This window comes from Colius striatus, chromosome 1 (assembly GCF_028858725.1).
Source record: "Colius striatus isolate bColStr4 chromosome 1, bColStr4.1.hap1, whole genome shotgun sequence".
Classification (NCBI taxonomy): domain Eukaryota; kingdom Metazoa; phylum Chordata; class Aves; order Coliiformes; family Coliidae; genus Colius; species Colius striatus.
In genome coordinates, this window is record NC_084759.1 from 175111992 (window position 1) to 175135150 (window position 23159).

The 23159-nt window shown below is 41.5% G+C and overlaps 1 protein-coding gene across 1 annotated transcript in view; it reads right to left on the bottom strand.

Annotated features, from left to right (window-relative positions):
• Window positions 1–13428: 13428 nt before the first annotated feature.
• The window catches only part of ANO6 (anoctamin 6), a 46647-nt gene continuing 36916 nt past the window's right edge, over window positions 13429–23159 (bottom strand). Inside the window, exons 16-20 of the mRNA XM_062018054.1 lie at window positions 21154–21284; window positions 20168–20373; window positions 15136–15335; window positions 14578–14683; window positions 13429–13862 (exon numbers count right to left, since the gene is read on the bottom strand). Coding sequence (XP_061874038.1) covers window positions 13656–13862; window positions 14578–14683; window positions 15136–15335; window positions 20168–20373; window positions 21154–21284 — 850 coding nt within the window. The 3' untranslated portion in view covers window positions 13429–13655. The remainder of the gene's footprint in view (window positions 13863–14577; window positions 14684–15135; window positions 15336–20167; window positions 20374–21153; window positions 21285–23159) is intronic.

Consider the following 23159-nt stretch of genomic DNA (forward strand, 5'->3'; position numbering starts at 1 on the left):
AACAGTGCAAAACGACAAGATACTAGAAGCATGGTGATTTATACTTATGTTGTACAGGCTAATGGCCACGTAAAATTCAAGGTATCAAGAAAGTTAAACGTAGGTGTGTGGTTAGATAGATTAATTCCTTCTGATCACAAAATTCACAGAATCATAGAATAGTTAGGATTGGGAGGAACCTCTGAAGGTCATCTGGTACAAAATCTTTTTGCACAGGCAAAGCCACCTAGAACTGGTTGTCTGGGAATGTGTCTAAATAGCTTTTAAATATCTCCAAGGACAGAGACTCCACTACCTCCCTGGGCAACCTGTGCCAGTGCTTAGCTGGTCTCACAGTGAAAAGGTGTTTTCTTATGTTCAGAGAGAACCTTCTAGCTTTCACTTCGTGCCTATTACCTCCTGTCACTAGGCATCAGCCACTAAGAACAATCTGTCTCCTTCTTTACTCTCATCCTTTCACTGATGATATCCCCCTGAGTCCTGTCCTCTCCAGACTGAACAGCCTCAGCTTTCAGCCTGTCCTCATAGAATCATCGAATGGCAGGGGTTGGAAGGGACCTTTAGAGATCATCCAGTACAACTCCCCTGCAGAAGCAGGTTCACCTAGATCAGGTTGCATAGGAACATGTCCAGGTGGGTCTTGAAGACCTCAAATTAAGGAGACTCCACAACCCCTCTGGGCAGCCTGTGACACTGCTCCCTCACCTGAACAGTGAAATAGTTTTTTCTTATATTTAAGTGGAACTTTTTGTGTTCCAGCTTCATCCCATTACCCCTTGTCCTGTTACTATCTACTATAGAAAAAAGGGATGTCCCAACCTCCTGACACCACCATTTAGATATTTATAAATGTTAATAAGATCCCCCCTCAGTCTCCTCTTCTCCAGACTAAACAGCCCCAGTTCCTGCAGCCTTTCCTCATATGAAAGATGTTCCATTCCCCTGATCATCTTGGTGGCCCTGCACTGGACTCTCTCCAGAAGTGTCAATATGGCTGCAATGGAGCCAGTGGGACCAAACTTCTTTATACCAGCTAAGGGTCTGGTCCTGCATGATTAAAAACAAATTAACGACCGAAAGACCCATCTATCTACTGAGAGGTTTCATGACCTACTTCTGCAGCTTTCCCCCTTGTATGGGAAGGCTCTGTTGGGCTTCTGCTTCTTCATCTCCTTGGTCTCCCCCAAATTGCTCACAGAAGCGCAAGAGCAAGTTCCACTAGAGAGGGAGACAGCTGCTTCTGCATATATTAATAATACATGGCTCTATAAATGATTAATAAAAGATACCACTGACTTTGGTTTATGGTGCAGTAATTCACACTTTGCTGTTTAGATGGCACTCAGCCTTCAACCCAGTGTTGCACAAGGCACCCAGGATGAATGATTACCCTGTCATGCAGTCTGTTGTTTTTTAGCTGCTTAAATTGAACACTGCATATACCAGCTGGGATCATATGGTTGATTATGGCACATCAGAGAGACCTTGCCCACTACATGGATGGTCAAAATCAAAATGATAATTTTTTCAAATTGCTTTATGATGTATCTGTAGGAATGCTGTTATCCATAGACTGCAAGGGCTTTGTCCTTTGGTGTGCTGGGGACCTAGAGCTGGTCCAAAGAGATATTTAGACTTGTGATCATATTTAATCATTCAGGCATTTTGGTTGATCCTGTGAAGTGCCTAGTGTAGAGTGAGGTCCTGATCCTCCTACGTTGATGGATGTGGTCACATTGTCTTTTTCCAGTTGTTCACTCCACAAACAATCACTGCACTTTCTACTGTGCCTCACTGTTTTCTCCATGAGGTTTGTATTTGTGTGAGATCTATTCCCAGAAAAGGAATACTTCATTTCCAATATGAATTTTTGCAAAGATGAGCTTGTGGTTAAAAAAAAAACCCACAATCCAAACAACCAAATCAAAACACACAGAACTGAGATGCTGAGAACTTAGTAAATTAAGTTCTCCATGTGTGACAGAGAACAGAAACAAAACCAGTGTTGACTGGTCACCTGCAGACAAGTGAGCCAGTCCCCATTTACCTCCAGGAGATTCACCACATCTCCATGTCAATCAAAATGTATGAGATGGATCATGCCTGAAAGGTGCCATTTTTTCTCTGTTAATTAAAAAGGGATCCTGGGGTGGCTTGCTCAGATATAGATATCTCAGTTCCAGAGCCCTAAAACTTGGGGAGGTGAGGCTTAGCCTTTAAATCCCTGTTTTCCCTGTCTTCTTATATTCTGCAGGGGTGACAGTACACAGGAGATGTTTCATATGCTGTCTCCTTAGCACAGGTGAGTGAAAGGCCACAGTTATTGCTAATAACCTGTTCATTGAATAATATTCAGTGTTAAGATGCTGTAGTTAAAAAAATGACTCTGCTGATATGGAGCCTCTAGGTGTGTAAAATCCCCACAGGAACCTTGTCTGTGGGAGGTGGAAAATCTGGTTGGGTTGTCCCAGATGGAAGGATAAACTCCAAAGTATTTAGATTCTCAATTGAAACCTCCTTCCTCTTCAGAGAACAAAATGAGGCCTTAGGAAAGAGGTTGGTGCCTTTGTGCTGGTTTCTGAGTGAAACAAACCTTTCAGGGGAAACAATGCTAATAGAGTCATTGCTTTGGCACATGAGCCCTGCTGGAAAGAAAGTCTATTAATCCCCTCTATAGTCTCTCTATTTATACCCTTAGGCTGCACATAAACTGTCCAAGTACAAGAACAAAAGCAGACTAGAAATATCTCCTGTGACTGTTGTTCTCAGGAGCTATTATCTCCTTTATTAAGGATCAGGATAAGAACAACCTCTGTTAAAGACAATGTTCTGCAAAGAAATGTGATTATCATGCTGATCTAGGTGAAACTTGGCCCCTTGTCTTGCCTCTCCCTCTGCCCTGGCTGCCCATTTTTCTTATTGTGTTTTTAAGTGGTGATGCCATCAGTCAGGCTGGAGGAATGCTGGACCCCTGCTCAGCGAGTGAGCCCAGGGCTATCTGGGTTTGCACATGCACAAGACCATTATCAGCCTAGAAGTACAACTTGGCTTCTCAGACAATACTTTAAGACATTTGAGAATATATTTTTTAGAAAAAAGGAAAAAATAACCATTTGGACTATGTATTTGTGTGTCACCTTAGAGATGAGGTCTTTCAGAGGAAGGGCAAGACATCAGACTGTTCACCAGACCACTGGTGTTCTTCATAGAGCTTCTTATGATCATTTAATAAATTAATGAATTTTCTATTTCTTTTGTTTCTGTAATATATCTGAAGCTTGATAATAATTGTGATTATCTTCTCTGCAGTTTTTATTTCATTACTATAAAAATCCACACCAAGGTCCTATTTAACCATGACCAAAAACCAAAACAAAAAAATTGGGTTTTTTTTTCCCCAAATCTGACTCATCCTGGGATTTGGAGGTGAGTATGCTTATTTTTTTTATAAAAGCAAGACAAATCAGAGTATGTTTATTAGATGTGCACAAATCAGCTAATCCTGACTATGGAGGAAGGAAAATCCACCTCAAAGTCAAAGTTGAGGCTTCCTTATGTCTTACTCCTGGCTGAAGAAGAGGAAATTTGGAGAGTCGATTGTCCACCACACTGAAGATTTTCTCTTTGAGTTTGACTGTCTGAATTCACAGATTGTCTCCTGCCCATTAAAACAGGGATGATCTTCAAGGAGGGTGTCGGTACAGAGCCACTAACACTCATGTAGGAGCTGCAGTAGCAAATATTGGAGGAGAACAACTAGGAGTGTCCCAACTGTATCATAAGAATTTCTTTCTCCATTAAAAAAATCTATTCAAATGTTTCAGAAGTTTTTTTCTTTTCCTAATAATTCAGCTTTAATGGAGGAGAAAGATCTGGAAAGTGGAAGTGTCCTTCTCGAGGCAGCTGTTTGCCAGCCTTGTTAGTATTTCTTTGTGAAGCCACTTAGAGAGTGAGCCTCCACAGCTCCTCCAGCCTCCTCCTGGCCAAACCTTGGTGGTTGCTCAGCTTCCTCAGGGGTTTTTTATTAATCTCCCTTTCACTTTCCTTTGTCTCACAAGTTAAGACATCACATACTGCTCACTCCTCTAGCAATGAAAGGGTTTAATATTAATCTGTGTTTACTCATCAATAAAATTGTATTTAAGATTTTTTTAAATGTAACGTTGATAAATCAAGCACTTTCTTGACATTTGTTCACCTTCTGTCTCAGTCTATTATATAAGTGCTGGACAATGTAATGCATTGCATTCACAAATACACAATAAAGACAAGGAGAAATAACAATCATTTCCAAAACAAGTTGCTTCCTGTGAAGCAATGGAGCTGAGAGTGCTGCAGTTCCCGTGCAAGACTGAGGATGGCTCAGCTGATCTAATACATCCTTACCCCTGGAAGAACAGGTCCAATTCCCCAGCTTCTGACTGTGTGCTCCCTCACCCCTTGCACTGCATCTGGTAAAAATGGGGGTTGGTGAGTTCCGTTGCCTTCTCACGGGGTCTGAGGAATGCACACAGTGAAGGCGGAGAAGGGGAGTGAGGACCTGCTCAGTAGCAGAGATCTATTAGACCCACTCAGCTGCCTCTTCCACCTCCCCAGCTAGGACTGGCTCTGTGAGAACTTAAACTAGTTCAAATGGGCCCTGCTGTGCTGTGACACAATGCCTCACTCTTTCCATGTACCAGTAATTGTGTCCATCCAACCCTAGGATGAGCTGGTTCGGTGTGCTAGACGGTCAGAAAATCATTCAGTATTTGTATGGTTTTAGTTGGGTCTCTTTCACTTTTGCATGTTAAGTTGGTTCAACAGGATCTCGAATGAACACAAGTGATAGTGGAGAAATGTGTCAGAAACTTTGCCTGCAGACACAGAGGGTGGTTGAACTGTGATGGAGGTGGCTTAGATAAGTTGAAACTGTAGGCTGCAGTTCTACAAGGTATCTGGTTTTTTGCATTTCTCTTTTCCCTCTGCTTGGATGAATGAGAACCACTGTCACATTTTTTTGTCTGATTGATTTTCCATCTATACAAAGCCATTGGTATACAATGGACTTAACTCTGGAATCTGGTTTGCAAAAATCTGTACTCACTCACGGAACCTGAGAGTAGCCTACAAGAAGAGAATCTATCTAAAGAACAAAGATACATTAATAATTTTAACAAGATCATACACAGACATGAAAAACAAAACCTGAATCACCAACTCACGTTTGCTCATCAAAAATGTCTGTAGCTGGTCCCATTAATTTGATGAGGTGCAGAAATTAGCAAATAACTTATCTTAAGCTCCCTGTACTTGATTGAGTTTGTAGTGCTGGTGATACTTCTGTGAGCTATGCACACTTTCTGTGTGCCTGGGACTGCTAAAGGCCATTGGAGAACTAAAGCAGTCATTGGCTTTGATTTAGTAGCAAAACCTGTTTTCATTACTTAAGTCTTAAGTCCTGAGGACAGCCCAAATCCTCCAGCACTGCAGCTTTCAATAAGACATTGTTCGTTCTGCTGTGCTGTCAATAAGATGTCATTAGTTTAGCTGCAAGATACGAAAAGATTTGTTAATGGTTCCTCTTGGGGGATGGTGACATTTTTTCCCCCTCATAGATCACTGAGAAAAAATATGGGAGCACTCTGTGGAGGAAAGAAAATCAGTTTGGCTTATTTTTTGCATTTATGCCTCCCAGTTAAAGCTTTAAGTTATGGAGTGCACAAATGCAGACTTTTTCTATTGTTTATTTATTTATTGTCTTTTTATAGAGTCATATGTGAAAACAGTGATATAATACACACTGTACATATCCCATATACCTTTTTTTTTTTTCAGAGGAAAAAAATACTTCAGCATATCTTCAAAAGGAAACTGCTGTGAGAAATGGCAGGTCTATAACCTATTGTTAACCTGGAAGTACAGTGCTCCAGGAGAGGCTGAGCGGTTCTTGTTTTTTTCCCAGATCTAAGTAGTTACTAATTAATACAGCAAGAATTTTTTAGCTCTTGTTTTGGCATATCTGTCAATGGCATAACCCAGGGAATGAGCAGTTGAGAGACAAAGTTGCTCCAAAACTTCCAGCAAATCCCCCTGTTCTGTGTCATCTCTGTCCCCAGCAGCACTGTAGGCTTCTACAGGCTGCCAACACAAAAGTCCTCAGACGTCCTGGGGTTTTGAGAGACTAGGTGACATTTTAGCAGTCTCAGAAAAAACAATGCTGTGTGCTTTGCAAAACCACCTTTAAGACAACGGTTAGGGGCCCGATTCTGCCAATTTTGCACCAGCTGTGTAACCTTCTATGTCGTTAAGTTTAAGAGCACACAGATGACTTGCCTGAACTTGAAAAATTCAGGTGAAGCTGAGCTCAAGGCACAATAGCTACCCTTGAATAGAGATATTCAGAGGATCCAGACCAAGTGCCAACACCAACCCTGCCTGTTTGCAATTGTGCAGGGGACTCTTAAAGGCACAGCCCTGCCCATTCAGCTGGATAACCAGCTCAGGCAGGCAGGAAAGTTCTTTTTTCAAAACTGATTAAAATAGTCATGGGATGACAGCTGGCTGAACACGAGCCAGCAGTGTGCCCAGGTGGCCAAGAAGGCCAATGGCATCCTGTCTTCTAACAGAAATAGTATGACCAGCAGGGCCAGGGAAGTGATTGTCCCCCTGTACTTGGCGCTGGTGAGGCCATATCTTGAATGCTGTGTTCAGTGTTGAGTCCCTCACTACAAGGACACTGAGGTTCTGGAGTGTGTCCAGAGACTGTAGTAATGAAGCTGGTGAAAGGTCTGGAGAACAAGTGTTATGAGGAGCAGCTGAGGGTTGTTTAGCCCAGAGGAAGCTGAGGGCAGATATGATCACTCTACAGCTATCTGAAAGGAGGTTGTAGCGAGGTGGGAGTCGGTCTCTTCTCCCGAGTAACAAGTGTTAGGGCAAGAGGAGATGGACTAAAGTTGTGGCAAAGGAGGTTTAGATTGCACATTAGGAAAAACTTGACTGAGAGAGTTGTTAAACACTGGTACAGGCTACCCAGGGAGATGGTAGAGTCACCATTCCTGGAGATATTGAAAAGCTGTGTACCGAAGCACGTGGTTTAGTGGTGAGCTTGGCAGTGTTACGTTAGTGGTCTTTTCTAACCAAAGTAATTCTGTGAGGAGCACATTTGGTTGCATTTTGGTAGATTTCTTGGGTGAGAGACTGCCCAGCTGCTGGGCTGCCATTCTCACTGCCCTGTTCCCCACTTTCCAGTCTGTATGACCCTCCATGGGGCTGCCTGTGCCAGCACAGCCCCCTATGCCAGCACAGCCCCCTATGCCACTGCACTCTCCTGCCAGGCATAGAGCTGCAGAGAGGTTGGCACAAGGCAGCCCAGGGGTGGCTGGGAAGAGGCTTATGCTGGCATAGACACCAAAATATTTTCACAGGACAAGTAACCTTAACGCCTGGCTCACCTCTTGGTAGCTTGGCTGCTCTCAGCTATATCAAACCCAAGAATGTGACAAACCCCCAAGCACCATTGACCCTCAGTGGAGGGGATGGGTGTTCAGGGCTGAATGCCAGACTAGGGGTGTAGGTCACTATTTCTACCAGCTTGCCAGGCTCCAGCAAGCAAAGATGCTTCGCCTCTGCATTGCCCTTTGCCACAGAGGCATACATGGAACTCTGCTTTGCTTGGAGCGGCCAGACTGGTTTAGAAAATGACTGTATGAATGAGCACAATACAGATGTAACACAAGACCAAATGGAATCCCAGAGAATGGGAAGGTAAGGTGATAGCTGCAGGTGCCTGTGGCTCCCAGCACAGCTTATTTAGCAACCTGTTTTGTGATGTTCAACAAGAAGCTGAGAAATTATGAGAGAGGCTTACATGGATACTATATGAATATCTAAAACAACGCCCCAAACAGAGCAGGCTGTAACTTCCCTTGTGTTATACAATTTAAGAATTTGAGATCCCCTGCTTTCCATAAAAAAGTGGCTTTGGCATCCTGGCCTGTGCTTGCTGCACCATGGAATGTAGTGGGATTTCCTCCATGGTCTGTGTGGTCTAGTTTCTCTTCTTTTTCTTTATCTTCAGTATTTAGAAATTACAATAGCCTATGTATTTATAGAGAATAATCTATTTTGATGTAATTAGATGGAAGGTTCTTTTTCTTTTCTGGAAATGAGCATCTTGCAGTATGAGGCAGGCCAGGAGTTATGTTCTTAACAGTTGGCAGAACAGGCATCAGTGTGTGAATCTGTGTGCTTGAAAGAGGATAGAGTACACATGTTCACGTCTGCATTCCAAATTCTACGCTAGGACTTCCTGGAATAACCAGAGAACTGATGAATCCGTTCTAAAAGCAAGACATTTAATTTCTTTGCATCATTGCTGACTGATAACTGTAACTTTAATCTCAGTGATTAGCATTGCTTTCACAGGACAGCAGCATCAGATAATGAAATAAAAATTGTAGAAAGCAACTTGAAAAGGCTTTTTTGATGTACTTCCATCTTGTAAATAAAACCCACTTTCTTCGACTTTCCTGTTGCTATTATTAGGCTATTAAGATACATTATTTTCTTATGAAGAAAGTATTGCTCCAAGCCATGTGGAGGTTATTTATGAATAACTATAGCCACATCTTTTCAGTGTTTTGTATGGTTAAGGTTCATATAAATGCTAATAAAAATGAAGCTGGTACCTTTGCTGACCTCACCTTTGCTGGTGCTATGGAGGTGGAGTGCAGTGATGAGGAGAGGTGTACCAGGTAGGTCAGAGCACAACTTGCTTTCATCTGGCACACACTGGCTATCCCAATCAGTGCAATTCATCCATTCAGTGACAGAAAGAATTAAAACTAAGCAGGCACCACCAGAAGTAATACTTTAGCTATTTGCCTATTAAGTAGAAAAATGCTAAAGCCTGTTCTTGGAAGGGTTTTTATAGGTGTCAATTTAAAAACACACCAACCTCATATAGGTTTGGCCTATGATGATAGTATAGCCTTCTGCTTGCAGGACAAAACCTTTTTATGGTTCATCATGAAGTTTCTCTTGTTCTCACTCTGATAAAGCCAAACTGATGTAAGAGTGGCAGAACAGCTTGGGTACTGGCATCTGTGTGACACATAGCCCAGAGGTAGTACCTCTGCTTCCACAACTATCATAAAGCTACCACAAGCAGACTTTGGAAATACCTAAGGGAAATAAAAACAGCACACTTCAGTGAAGAGAACGTCTCTGTTTCAGATGACTCTCTAACCTTCCCATCCTCTAAGTCTTAGAAAAGGATTTCCTTGAAGTAGAGAGGAAGAGTCAGAGCAGAAGCGGAAGAGAACTGATGGCTGGATAGATGGACTGTAGGGAGAGACAGAGAGAGTGTGGACTGCTTACAGGTGGGAGCATCACAGACTTTGTTCAGATGAAGAAACAAATGATGACTCTGAAACATAACATGGGGTTTATCATGACAGGAGTGAAAGGTATAAAGACCTAAATTGTTTATTTGTATGAGAACATAATGGTCCTTGTCATCGACTTGGTGTTGAAAGGAATGACTTCCATCTAGAGGATGCAGAAAAAACAGGAGATATATTTCAGTACTAGTACCAGTTTAATGGAAAAAGATTGAAAAAGAGGAAGAATATGGAAATGAGACAGGGATGACATTGTAAGAATTTAAATGTGGCACTTGGCAGTATCATTCACAGAAAACCATCAGATGTTATTTTAAAATAGACTTTATTTAAATGACAATAAATATAAAGAAACCTTAATATTCAGAAACTAACAGCAAACAGTCTTAGAAAAATTACAAAAAAATACATTCTTACATTCTGACTTTTATCAAAATACAGAGTTTAAAACAGTGGCAACGGTCTGTAATTTGTGCTGTTTGTTAAGGAAATGAAATGGTCACTGATTCAAATTCACCCTGACTTCAGCAGATCTTTACAAAGTAAGTTTGGCCTACATATCAAGTGTTAAAAGAAGAGTAGAACTGACTAATAGTTTAAAAAAAAGGTTAGTTTTCCCTTCAAGCAGATCTTTAAATATTATTCAAGTGACCTAACCATAAAGAAAAAACAAAGTTACAAATACTCATATGTTTGCAACTGCCTCCCCAGCACTTGGTTCTGATGCTTCCACAAAGCTCCCTGTGTATGAGGAGAGCACATTTCAGCAGTTGGAGGTAGACACTGCAGAAACTGCACAGTTTAATCAAAGTATTAAGATGCTATTATTAGGCACTCGTGGTTTTCCTCTTCTTTCTCTCTCATTCAGAACTGTGCTGTGATTAACACCGTGCATACGGCAAACTGAACAGAATTTCTGATATCACGTTTTCTGAAATGAAATGTTGCAGCTCCATTAGCAAGGAGCACGGCATTTCAGAAGCAAATCACTAGAGCAGAAAGTTGACGTTGACTAGGTGATGTCTAACAGTACTCACTGCTCTCTGCAGCCTAGCTCTTGGCTTTAGCTCTCTGGACTAAGTGCCTGTCAGAGATCATTAACTGCATATCTAAAACCTGCCTTCTGGCTCAGTTTAAATCACAAGGAATCCAGTCCGTGTGCCCTGAGAACAGTCTGTGATGGTAAGAACTGCTCAGACAGTGGGGACAAGTGGAAGACTATTTTCAAAAGCACGCTCTTGATCTGAACAAGGGAAATGTAGAAACACACCCATTAGGATTTTATTGTGGGAGGAGCCATAGATAGACACACTTTGCTGATGCAGCACTTTTTAAAAGTCATTATTTTAAAGACAGGAATGTAAACTCTCGATGACACTGAGGGCCAACTGCCCCTTTAGGAAATGCCACCAACTGATGTAAAAAGGGGGAACTCAGAGACCACAGGAACCAAACAAAGAGCAGAAGCATGCAACTCTTTAAGCTCTGCTCACAGTGGGACCCCAGGCGAGGCATTCAATTCCTTTGTTTCCCACTCTCTTCACCTCTGGAAGAGGGCAATAAATGTTCAAGACCAAATAATTACCTGAAATGGCCCACTTGGTACTGCATTTTTTCCCTTTACTACAGGAGGCCTCCTTGCCTGCCCCAGCCCTCCAACAGAGCACCTGAAGAGGTATTTAAGGCACACTAGTGATCACTGAGGGAGTATGAAAATGGCATCTCTCTCAACACAACTTCAGATAGGGAAGAGCCAGCTCAAAGCTAAAATCAAAAGCTCCAAGTCTGAAAGGTGCTGGCTGGCCCCTCTAAACCAAACCCATTTTACACAGGGAAGTCCTGAGTTTTTCCCTAAAGTAGTAAGATTAAAACCAGTTTTTTGGATAAAAATTTGTTTTAAACAGAAGTTTGGTTTACTATGCAGTGACAGGACCAGAGGCAACGGACACAACCTGAAACACAAGAGGTTCTCTCTGAACATCAAGAAACTATTTTTCACTACGAATGTCGTTGCACTGGCACAGGCTGACCAGAGAGCTTGTGGAGTCTCCATCCTTAGAGATATTCAAACGCTGTCTGGATATGGTCCTAGGCAAACAGCTCTAGATGGCCCTGCCTGAGCAGCAGGGTTGGACCAGATGACCTCCAGAGATCCTTTCCAACCCCAACCATCCTGTGATTTGGGGAAAAGGTCAAACTGGTATTGAGGGGATATACTTTGATAAGAAATTCTGTCTAGCTTATAAATTTCTGAGTGTTTGCACATCTGCCCGATTTATATTTGCTTCCCAGTAAATTAAAGACTTGTTACGATTCTGATGAAACTAAAACAAATGGCAAATGGTATAACTCCCTGTGCAAAGAAGCACTGGTTCCATCACTGCTCTGGTTGACTGTCATTTATAGTTATAGTCTATCTTGTTTTAATGTCCTGTATCTGGTTTTTTTGTTTCAGGTGGTGTCTACACAGAGTTTTCTGGGCATTAAAATAAATAAGCTTCAGTCCTTCAGTGTCAGAAATGCAAGTGTTTCTCTTGAACCTGTGACTTTCTTTCTTTCATCTTTCCTCGATTTTTGAACCAAGGTTTCCTCTCACGTTCTTCCATGCAATCTTGCTGGGTGAAAGCTTGTGTATCATGACTGCTGAAAGGACTTCCCTCACCTCTTACCTCTTCTTGTGTAAATGTTGCTGTTTCAAACGACAGGCTTGAGGTACACAGCAGAGTGTATTTGGAAGTTTTGCTGCAAAATTCAGAAGCTTGATTCTTTCTGACTATTAATGGGATAAAATACGTCTTACAAATGCTACTTAGTTTCTGCAAACAAACTTCTTAATATGCAAAAAGCTGTATGAATAATCAGCCTAAAAAATCTGCACATCTATTACATTTAAGAAGAGTACAAAATTATAAACACAAAAGTAATCATCTGGTTTACAGACTACAGGTGTACTTTTGCTTTTTTAACAAGATTTGGGTTTCAGAGCTTGTAGAAATTGGTCCACTGAAACTGTCAAAAGAGAAAGCAAGTTAATAATCCGGAATATCACCGCTGCAGACATAAAGCAGAGCTCTGCATACATGCTTCACCTGTAATTACCGAACTCCCAGTTTGCAAAAGGTGCCAAAATAGCCAAGCAGATCTGCAGCCTAATTTGAAGATGACTGATGGCTCTAGCACATGAACCCACATCTCTAACGTCCGTCCTGGTTATTTAAAGCTTCATAACACATTAAATGCTTTATTCCAGTCTCTAGTTTCGATAGATTCATGATGTTGTCAGAATTCACTTTATTATGCAATGTTGTATCACAACAGGCCCAGCTGCACATTCTTCCTGTGCCAAAGTCTATCAGGGAAGAGCTTGGTCTGTGTGATGTGGGAGAAATGCAACAGACAGTCCTACACAAATATTGATTTACTATGTGAAAAGACTTTTAACACTCGTTACTGTTACAGGTAGGAGATCATCAAGGCTATGGTCATTCAGAGCAGGATGGGCAAGCAAACTAATGAAAGTACATTGACCGTGGAAAGATAAAATGCTTGAGTTTTCTACTCACTCAGAGTGCTGTAAAGTCAGTTTGTATGCACTGATTTCAAAGGCAATTCTGTTTATACAGAGATTGATGAACAGGATGGGCTTACAGTCCTGACGCTTCTTGTGATCCAAGTCCATGATTAATTGAAATATCTTGCTATCCATTGAAGTCTCAGTGTGCATAGCTAATTCAGTGCAGCACAACAGCGCTTAGTATGTCAATTCCAATGGCTTAATAACACGACTTTCAACTTTATCTTCCTTCTCTTTCCTCCATTTGTTGGCTTTTTCTCTTCACTTTATAGTTGAGGTTTGCATTAGCAAATAATCAAAACTCCTTCAGAAGACATGATAGTATTCTTATAACAAATGCTTCTTGTTGTTAAGGTTTTATTCAAGTCAAAACAAAAGATCTAATAGTCGATACCTAAATAAAGTGGAAAGCACTCTATGTATGTGAGAATTGATCTGTGTCATCCTAAGATGATAAATAATTTTCACCTTCACAAGTTAAAAAAATATGGCTTACTAAAGCTCTTTAAAAACTGCTAACTCTTATCTAAGTTGCATTGGTTGCATTTGTCCAAAGAAAACAGGTAAATGAGCTCTTAAAAGAGTTGCAAGAAGCAACGTTTAGTAAAGAGAATGAATGCAAAGTGTTTGATTAGCTATTGGTAACATCTGGACAGGTATTAGTTGGTTAAATACTGTTATTCCATATTAAGAAGTACTCATTCAGCTTTAGGTCGGAAAGTGCTGTCTACTTCCTTGATGATTTTGTTGGCTATTTTCCCTATGGTTTTCCTCGCAACTTTGAGGTCGTTCTCATGCAAGAGTTTCTGTGTTAGGTACTTCTCTCGTTTGACCTTGCTCTTGGTCTTTTGCGATACATCCGGAATTACGTATGAAATAATAAACTTCACAAAGTATATGACATGCTGGGGAAGGCAAAAATGAAAAAATGTCAGTCAGGCTGAACAGAACATTATCATTATTATAAACGAGATGTCACCTTATCTCTTAAAGACTGCGAGCTGGTTCCGTCCCAGGATCACCACAGTGGAAGGGCATTTGAAAACGCAGACATGACTAAGGATTAGAAAAATGGGCTGGTAAAAATGAATTTCTGATTTTAACAAAGACTTCTGTGCCTGCTTTAGGGGAACCCTGGTACCCAGTGCTTGCACTTTTCTCTGTTATGGGAGCTCTGACCTATCCAGCTGCATGTTTCTGATGTCCATTTTCTAAGTCTTCTAGAGACTCACCTCTTTCAGTGACCGTCTTTATAGACTTCACTCAGCTAGTGCACATCTATCATGTACATGTATTCACGAGGCTGTGTGCAAACTTTTTCTTCTATGTAAAAATATTTTTGGTGTAACTGTCCCTTTTATTTCTGATACTAAAAATAATTGTACAGTTCTTGAGCAAAGAAACTGCAAACAAATGGGGCAATCCTCAGCTGATATCATGACTCCAGAGACTTCTTTTTCTCATGGTGCTATACGTAATTTACATCTCCCAAGCTTTTGCCCATTCTAGCAGACATCGCCAGCTCTGATAGCTGTACCTGGACAGAATGTCTTTGAAGGATTTTCTGCATGGAAGGAAGAGAAGTTTAAATAAGTAATGCTCAAAACTCAGTACACTTACCTCCATGACAATGATGAAAGCCAGCTTGGCTGCAATGACATGCCAGTAGTATATGTTATGCTCATATTGGTGCGGGTGACCAGGAGGGTAGCGGAGATCTCGGTACCTAAAAGCAACATAGGGCAAGTCAGTAACTCGTCTCGGGCAACTCTGCAGTACTGCACTGTGGCCAGAGGATGGAGCAAGACATGTCTCTTAATGCACCTAGGAACAGTTAATGTACATAACTACAGCAATTGGTAAAACCATATCTGCAGAATAAGCTATATTTCACTGAAATGTCCTGTTTTTTGGTATAACTTCTTAATATAAGAATGACTTATAAAACCTTTAAAGTGCTTTTTGGGAGACTGTGATTATGAGACCCAAAAACAGAGTATGAATTTTCTGAGTAGTACAAACTTACGGGTGAATACTTCAGTGCTGCATTCAAAATATAATGACTTTTACCATGTTTAAATATTTCATATTGGGTATCACTCACTGAATTAGATGATTTGGATATTAAAAAAAATATTTATTGTTGTAATTGGAAAAGAATGGTTATCTGGCACTTGCCTGCATGTCTTCTGGTTCCCAAGCCAAGGGGAAAATGGCTTGCTTGCATTCTTGAAGTCTGATATATTGAAGATAGACAGCGTACTGTTTATATATCCTTTCATGGTGTGACTGCTGTGACTCCCATAAGGAGGGACTGAAAAGGACCAGTAATAAACCAGACGAGGAATCATGTCAGATGTAAAAGCGATGATCATAGCCTGCATTTCAGGAAAAAAAAAGACAAAAAAGCAGAACAGCATTTAAGAAATGAGCCTTAACATGCATGGCTTGGCCATATACTTAGTATCTCAAAAATTACAGTATGAGCTAAAAATAGAAAATAAGTGCTTTTCCAGTCAGTGGTTCCCCCTGTAAATGAGCACATAGTCACTCATGGGCATGAAACAATCTCTTTCTGGAATGTGCACTCTGTATGGTTTTTAAATTATGCTAGCTCTGCTGGATGCCTTAAAAAAAGTTACACTGTAATGCACTTTTTTCTTCATGATCATGCAGTGGAGGTCAGCAGCTAAACTCACCTAAAAGTACTCTAAGGTAACCTTCAGCGGACATGTTTGCTATTGAATGTGCTTATGAGAAGCTTAAAGAAATCCTGCCTGATAAAACCCACGGTAACAATGGAAGACTCCTTCAGTAATAGAAACTGAACATTTCACTAGGAAACTTGAGGTCTGAGTAAAGGAATTAAATAGATTATATATATAGCTGATCCAACTCTGACCCTAGAAACACTCCACTCTTTCCGAAGTGCTAGCCAGTCCATGCTCATCTTGGCAGTTGTTGTCTCATCAGCTTCAGTGTCAGTACATGTGGAAACTGCTCTTGATGCCAAGATAATTTTTTCAGCAGGAGCTGCATAGTGCTGTTTTACACATGACATGACTGTTTGTTTTTGTCACGTTCCCAAGAAAGTCCCTGTCCTACTTGGTCTGTTAGTCACAAACTAGATAGGACATTGGATCTGTGGGTTTGCTGTGGGAAGTCTTTTCTAAACTCATGAACTTCCCAAAACATCCTATTCTGGAGGACAGGTTAACTATGTTTAATCCAGTCTCCTCCTCTGCTATTGCAAATTCAAAGGCTTTCCCTGTGAGGAAGACTTTCCACCAGCAAGATCTGCAGCTGTGTGCCTAGCAAGAGGTTGCCTGGCCAGCTGTAGAAAAAGGAGAGGGGAGAGATGAGAAAAGGTGAAAAAAAATATGCAGACATCTCTTCTACAGTTCCTCAAGCAACACTTTGGTGGCAGTACTAGCTAAAACAATCACCGTCCTTCCTCTTCTCTGCCCCTAGCAGCTCAGGTGTTCCTGCAGTAGATCAGATCATGGCATTGATCTGGCCGGGAATCCCTGTGGGATCCATTGCCTGACCTGGTTCATTCTGTGTTTGTCGAAGTGCTGGTGCCAGCACAACACAAGAGACAGGGGAAAAGAGAGGGAAGGCGAAGGGTAGGGAGCGGAAAAGGGTGCAAGAGCCACTCCACCTCAAGTAGCAGCACTGACAAATGATGAACATTACCCTACTGTCCTATCTTTTGAGCTGGCTTACTTTGAGGTACTTGAGAAGCTAAACTCAAGTTAAAAGTCACAGAAACAATACTTTTGAGATCATGGTCCCAGATCCAAATTTAGTTCTCCAGAATATTGTTACAATTAAGTTGAGAGAAAGTTAATTTGGCTGATGAGAAAGAAAAGGGAGGTCCCCTAAGATGAAAATAAACTTGTTTAAAACTTTCAAGGATAAGATTTATTTTTTTATACTGTATGCTGGCTTAAATCAAATGCACTTGGCATGCACTTTTAAAAACCGTTTTTAAGCATTACATGCCAGTGTGAAATGAAGTGAAAAAAACATGCTGTTTATATTTACATGCAGAGTAGGTGTTTCTGGCAGACAAGAAATATATATTGCTGTGTCTTGCAGTTGCAGGGAGACAACCTCACACTTAAATTACTCTGTTTTTAACTGAAGTACAAGCACAGGAAAAATTTAGTCAAATATTATTTCTTCCTGTTCATTAGCTCCTCCAGTCAGATCACAAATGAACTCATAGCAACTGTACAGTCAGGCAAAAAAAATCCCTCTCCCATTTGGACCAAATGAGTTTGATGCTGCTTCTTTGTATCATTTAGAAAGACACTGGAATATGGTACTTACCCAACTTAAATCTTTGCTTTTACTGAATTTTTTTGCAAGGCCCCAGGTCTCTCATAATCCTAAAACTGAACCCTGTCTCACTCTCCTCCCTCTCAGAATTATTTCCAGATGTGCTTCAGATAGCTGCAAGGACAGAAATATGAAATCTAATCCTATGGCATCCTCTCAAAGGAAAAACTTTTCTTCATTCTGAATTATGGGCTGCATTTCAGAGTATTGCACCGGAGAACTACAAACAAATGGCACATTCTCTACTTCCCAAGCTTTCCTCCACAAAATTTTCAATGTATACCATAACTAATTAAAATCAGTCTTCAAATCAACAGCAGATGCTCTGGTATCATGCAATAGCATGTCCAGTGCCCGAGCAGCAGTCTCAAAACTGATAGTTTTGTGTAGAAGTTGCTTGCAAGTTACTGGCAGATGTTACAAAGGCAATGCATGAAGGTGAAGGTGATATACTATCTGAGTCTAATCAGCTATGAAAAGTCACACAGATGAGAAGAAATAGTTTCAGTGTACTAAGAAAAAAAATCAAGGCAGGGATGGTAAAGGAAAGACTGATGACCCATACTAGACCCTGGATATCAAACAAGAAATAAGCACACTTAAAGGAAGAAAACTGCTTCTAGCACTAGTACATGGCTTTATAGCCCACACTTCATTACCAAGAAATGCTGGTCTCTCTGAGGTCCTGACAACACTTGCAGCAGGGCCTTTTGAATATGAGAGTCTCTGGTGCCGTGCCCCTTGCATGGTAATATCCTCACCAATGTCACCTGTAAACACACTGCACTCACACTGACATCAGCTGTGTCCAACACCTTAAACCTCCAAAAAGGGTAACTCTAAAAGAGACATGTCTTCGGTTAACAGTCACACAAACATTGGGATTGAATGCCTGTCAAGGAGGATAGAGATTAAAAACAAGCTATAAAACATACTTTTGCATATCGAGGACTCCATGTTTTCAGCAACAACTTGTGGGTTGCAGCACGTAAGGAGGAATTTGGAATGAAAAAAGCAGCAAAGCTCAGATTAGTCTCAAGTGGGCTGTGACTGGGTAGCAACAGACACCTATTGGTGGGTCATTTTTCTGCAAAAAAAGCAGGGCATGAACACATTCCTAACAGAAGCCTGACACATGTCTGAGTCAACGTAGGTCACAAAGACCACTTTAACCCTGCCCTGAATTTCATAAAAGACTATGACTAAGGTACCTGTAACAATGTTTTAAAGTCATCTTAAGATGCATATCCAACTTTTTGCTTCAGAGTGGTATTACAAGATCCAGCTGGATTGACTACGAAAGACAGCTTATCCAATAGTATAACATTTTTGGTTTTCTTTCAGGCCACCAGAAACTTTCTTGCCTTTTGTTTTGCAAGTTTCCCAGCAGTACAGTTCGACAGATGATATTAATGCACCAATAATGTTACCTCTACTTTCAGCTATGCTAGGTGAAGCTATGCTTCATCTGTGAATTTGCATTATCTGCTGGGATTTGCATCATTTGCTAGGATAGTTATCATTAACAATTTTTTGCACAAGCACTAAAACAAATGAGCCCCAAAGTATCTCTGGTGCCACCTCACATTTCTAACAACCTGAAAATGTGTCACCCATGTTGCTTTTTTAAAAAACCATATATTTTAACACCAAATTTACTAGTAGGCCTTGGATGTTCACATGCCCGTGGAACCACTGGATTTATGTTTGGCTTGCCTCAGCTGAACAGTGCGAAACAGATGGAGCATATGCTTGAGCTTGTTGCCTGTCTCCCAGATTCTCTTGTAAATTTTCCATCAAGTTCCCTTTTTCCTTCTGACGTTTCTCTGTGCTTAATTCTCTGCCTTTATGTCCTCCCAAGTCTGCTCTCTATGTCCTAGCTGTGTTTACCATACCTGTTGAATTACTATAACGCAAAATAAAGTTCTGAACAAGAATAATGGTCATTTTGGGAGACATTTGGATAACTAAAAATACAGCTGAGGCCGATGTATACAATTTTCCTAATCACTGAAATCCACCCTGGACTCCTATTTATACATGTTACCACTCCCAGCTCCCCAAACAATGAAAATAAACTACTGATAACCCAGTAGGCAGTCAGGTTATGGAAGCTCACCTATGCATTCTTCAAAAGTAATCTCATGCCAAAACAAAGATTTCTTAAAATGGGAGGAAAAAAGAGAGGAATATGTAGGGAACTCATCTGGGTGTGGGAAAAGAAGGTGCATATACCTATATCCCTATATTACTTTTTAAAAGCAGAATCCTTAGCGTTGAGACCCCAGACCAGCCAAGCACCTAATAACTATGACAGGTGCCTGAGATACAGGAATATAAATTCATGCCCTTATTTAAATGTGAATGCTTTTTTTTTGCTTGAAACAAGTGCCTTAACTATCAAGTTAGTATTCATAGTAGAGTGCTCAGCTATGTCGCTCTCCTCTTACTCAAAGTCTACCATTCTCCAAACAGGCAAAGTCTCCTGTGAAAACTTCAGCTAAGATGAACTCTTGTCTTCAGACTCTTCTGCTTTCTCCAGAAACTGCTATTGAGTGTAATAAGCATCCTTGTTACTGCAAAGATGAGGTCCTGGAGGAAGTGACTACCTTTAAATGTGTTAGAAGGAATCCCTGATCTCACTGGTAACAGTAGAAAATTGTGACAGTAGCTATATTCTATTTCCAAAACATCTGGAAAGTAACTAAGCCTACTTCACTGACACTTAAGTCTCACAGGACTGATGCTTGTAATCTATTTTACGATCATTTAAGTGCTACATTGCCACACGTGGCATTCCCACATTTGGAGGTAATGCCTGCAGTGAAGGCATTTTACCTTTTGCAGTTGTTGGCACTGTACTTACATTGGTGACTACGGCCAGAATGGCTATGCCTTGCATGATGGGCTGCCAGGCGCCGATGTCCTGTGCCTTCTGTGGAACCATGCGCCTGAACTGAGTCGTCAACTTCCACGCATCCAGACGGATTTCCAACATGTTGTTAATCAGAGCCAGAAGAGGAGCCAGGGGGAAGGATGCCACAAACAGAGTGACAAAGCCAAACTGTATAACTGTCAAAGGGAGAGGTTATATACATCGATGAGGCTTTCACTTGCTGGAGATAAGCATGTCTGTGTGTGTATACTTTGTGCACTCCAGCTCTGGGAGAGGGAGGCAAGAAAGAGCAGGTTCCTAGCAAATCTTCTGCATGAGAATACAGGAGGACAACAGTACTAAAAAAACCTGCTAGGTGAAGGGGACAGGAAAAAGTTACAAGTCACAATGCACCAAGAGGAACTATTCTGGGTATTTAAACATCCATTTCTTTCTTATGTCTTCATCACAATGACGTAGAAATTTAATGACTGTCTGTCTCAGCACTGTGCTGGAAAGATTGAATTAACAGTCATTCTGTTGGTGTCCCAGGGTGCTGTGACAAGTAGGCTAACAATGCTGTGTCAGACTGGACTGTGGCAACAAAACAGAGAGCTGCCAGCTCCCAAGAGACCAGTAGCAAGTCCTGGTGACTGCAGACTCCTGGCAGAGCAGTGTGACACAGGGCTGTTATACAACACCACAACATGGTCTGCCTTCTCAATGCATTTCTGAGGATGAGATAAAGAAGTGGCAGTACAACTCCTTGTACAATCATGTACTGCTTCCTAGTCATAAATTGGATTAAGGTTTAGCTGCTTAATAAAAGCTTGCAAATCTATCTCATCAAAACTTGTTTTGGAAAACAGTGTCTCTTCTGTCTATACACTTACTAAGCATTGCTTTATATGAAGATTTTCTTTAGAGTAAGTTTGTACCTAGCAGTAGTGGTGAATCTGAACTAAATTGTTACTTACCCATTTCAAGATACTCATAAAATAGTCCAAGTTTTCCAATGGGCTGCAGGTGGTAGTCCTGTTCCCAGCGTGGAATAACTTTTTCTGATCTAGCAGCTGCACAGTATCTTCCAATTAGATTCTTAACCCAACTGTCAGCCAGGGAGAAAAAGACCACTAACATTGGTAAAAAAAGTTCAGTAGATGGAAAAAATTTACTTTTGCACTGTTACAGCTTTGAACGGTGGATTTAGTTACTCTTGAATTACTGAAAAATTCCTTCAAACATGAGTATAATCTTCCACTGCCTTATCCTGAAAGCAGCTATGCAACCATAAACAACAGTGCAAAACGACAAGATACTAGAAGCATGGTGATTTATACTTATGTTGTACAGGCTAATGGCCACGTAAAATTCAAGGTATCAAGAAAGTTAAACGTAGGTGTGTGGTTAGATAGATTAATTCCTTCTGATCACAAAATTCACAGAATCATAGAATAGTTAGGATTGGGAGGAACCTCTGAAGGTCATCTGGTACAAAATCTTCTTGCACAGGCAAAGCCATCTAGAACCGGTTGTCTGGGAATGTGTCTAAATAGCTTTTAAATATCTCCAAGGACAGAGACTCCACTACCTCCCTGGGCAACCTGTGCCAGTGCTTAGCTGGTCTCACAGTGAAAATGTGTTTTCTTATGTTCAGAGAGAACCTTCCAGCTTTCACTTCGTGCCTATTACCTCCTGTCACTAGGCATCAGCCACTAAGAACAATCTGTCTCCTTCTTTACTCTCATCCTTTCACTGATGATATCCCCCTGAGTCCTGTCCTCTCCAGACTGAACAGCCTCAGCTTTCAGCCTGTCCTCATAGAATCATCGAATGGCAGGGGTTGGAAGGGACCTTTAGAGATCATCCAGTCCAAATCCCCTGCAGAAGCAGGTTCACCTACATCAGGTCGCATAGGAACATGTCCAGGTGAGTCTTGAAGACCTCAAATTAAGGAGACTCCACAACCCCTCTGGGCAGCCTGTGCCAGGGCTCCCTCACCCTCACAGTGAAATAGTTTTTTCTTATATTTAAGTGGAACTTTTTGTGTTCCAGCTTCATCCCATTACCCCTTGTCCTGTTACTATCTACTATAGAAAAAAGGGATGCCCCAACCTCCTGACACTCACCATTTAGATATTTATAAATGTTAATAATATCTCCCCTCAGTCTCCTCTTCTCCAGACTGAACAGCCCCAGTTCCCACAGCCTTTCCTCATATGAAAGATGTTCCATTCCCCTGATCATCTTGGTGGCCCTGCACTGGACTCTCTCCAGAAGTTCTCTGTCCCTCTTGAGCTGAGGAGCCCAGAACTGGACACACTACTCCAGATGAGGCCTCATACGTAATGTGCTCCAAGCCCTTCATCATCCCTGTGGCCCTTTGCTGGACTTCCTTCAGTATGTTCACGTGTCTCTTGTACTGGAGGGCCCAGAACCAGACCTAGTACTCCAGGTGTGGCTTTCCCAGTGCTAAGCAGAGAGGATGGATCACCTCCCTCAGCCTGCTGGCAACACTCCTAATGCAATTGAAGATACAGTTATCATTCTTTGTCATAAGGGTACATTGCTGTGTCCTTTCTTCCACGAATTCCAGTCCCTTCTCTGCCAAGACGGGTGGCCCCCAGCCTTTACTGGTGCATGGGGTTGTGCTTTCCCAGGGGCAGGACTTTGCACTTTCCCCTCATGAACTCCATTAGGTTCTTGTCAGCCCACTTCTCCAGCCTGTCAAGGTCTCTCTGGGTGGTGGCACAACCCTCTGACTTAACGGTTTGGTGACATCAGCAAAATTGCTGAGGGTGCACTCTGTCCCTGCATCCAGATCATTCATGAAGATGTTAAATAGGACGGGACCAAATAGTGATCCCTGGAGTGCCATGCTATTCACTGGCCTCCAACTAGACTTTGTCTCACTGGTCATCACCCTCTGGGCCTGTCCATTCAGCCAAATTTCAGCCCACCTCACTACCTGCTTGCTCAGACC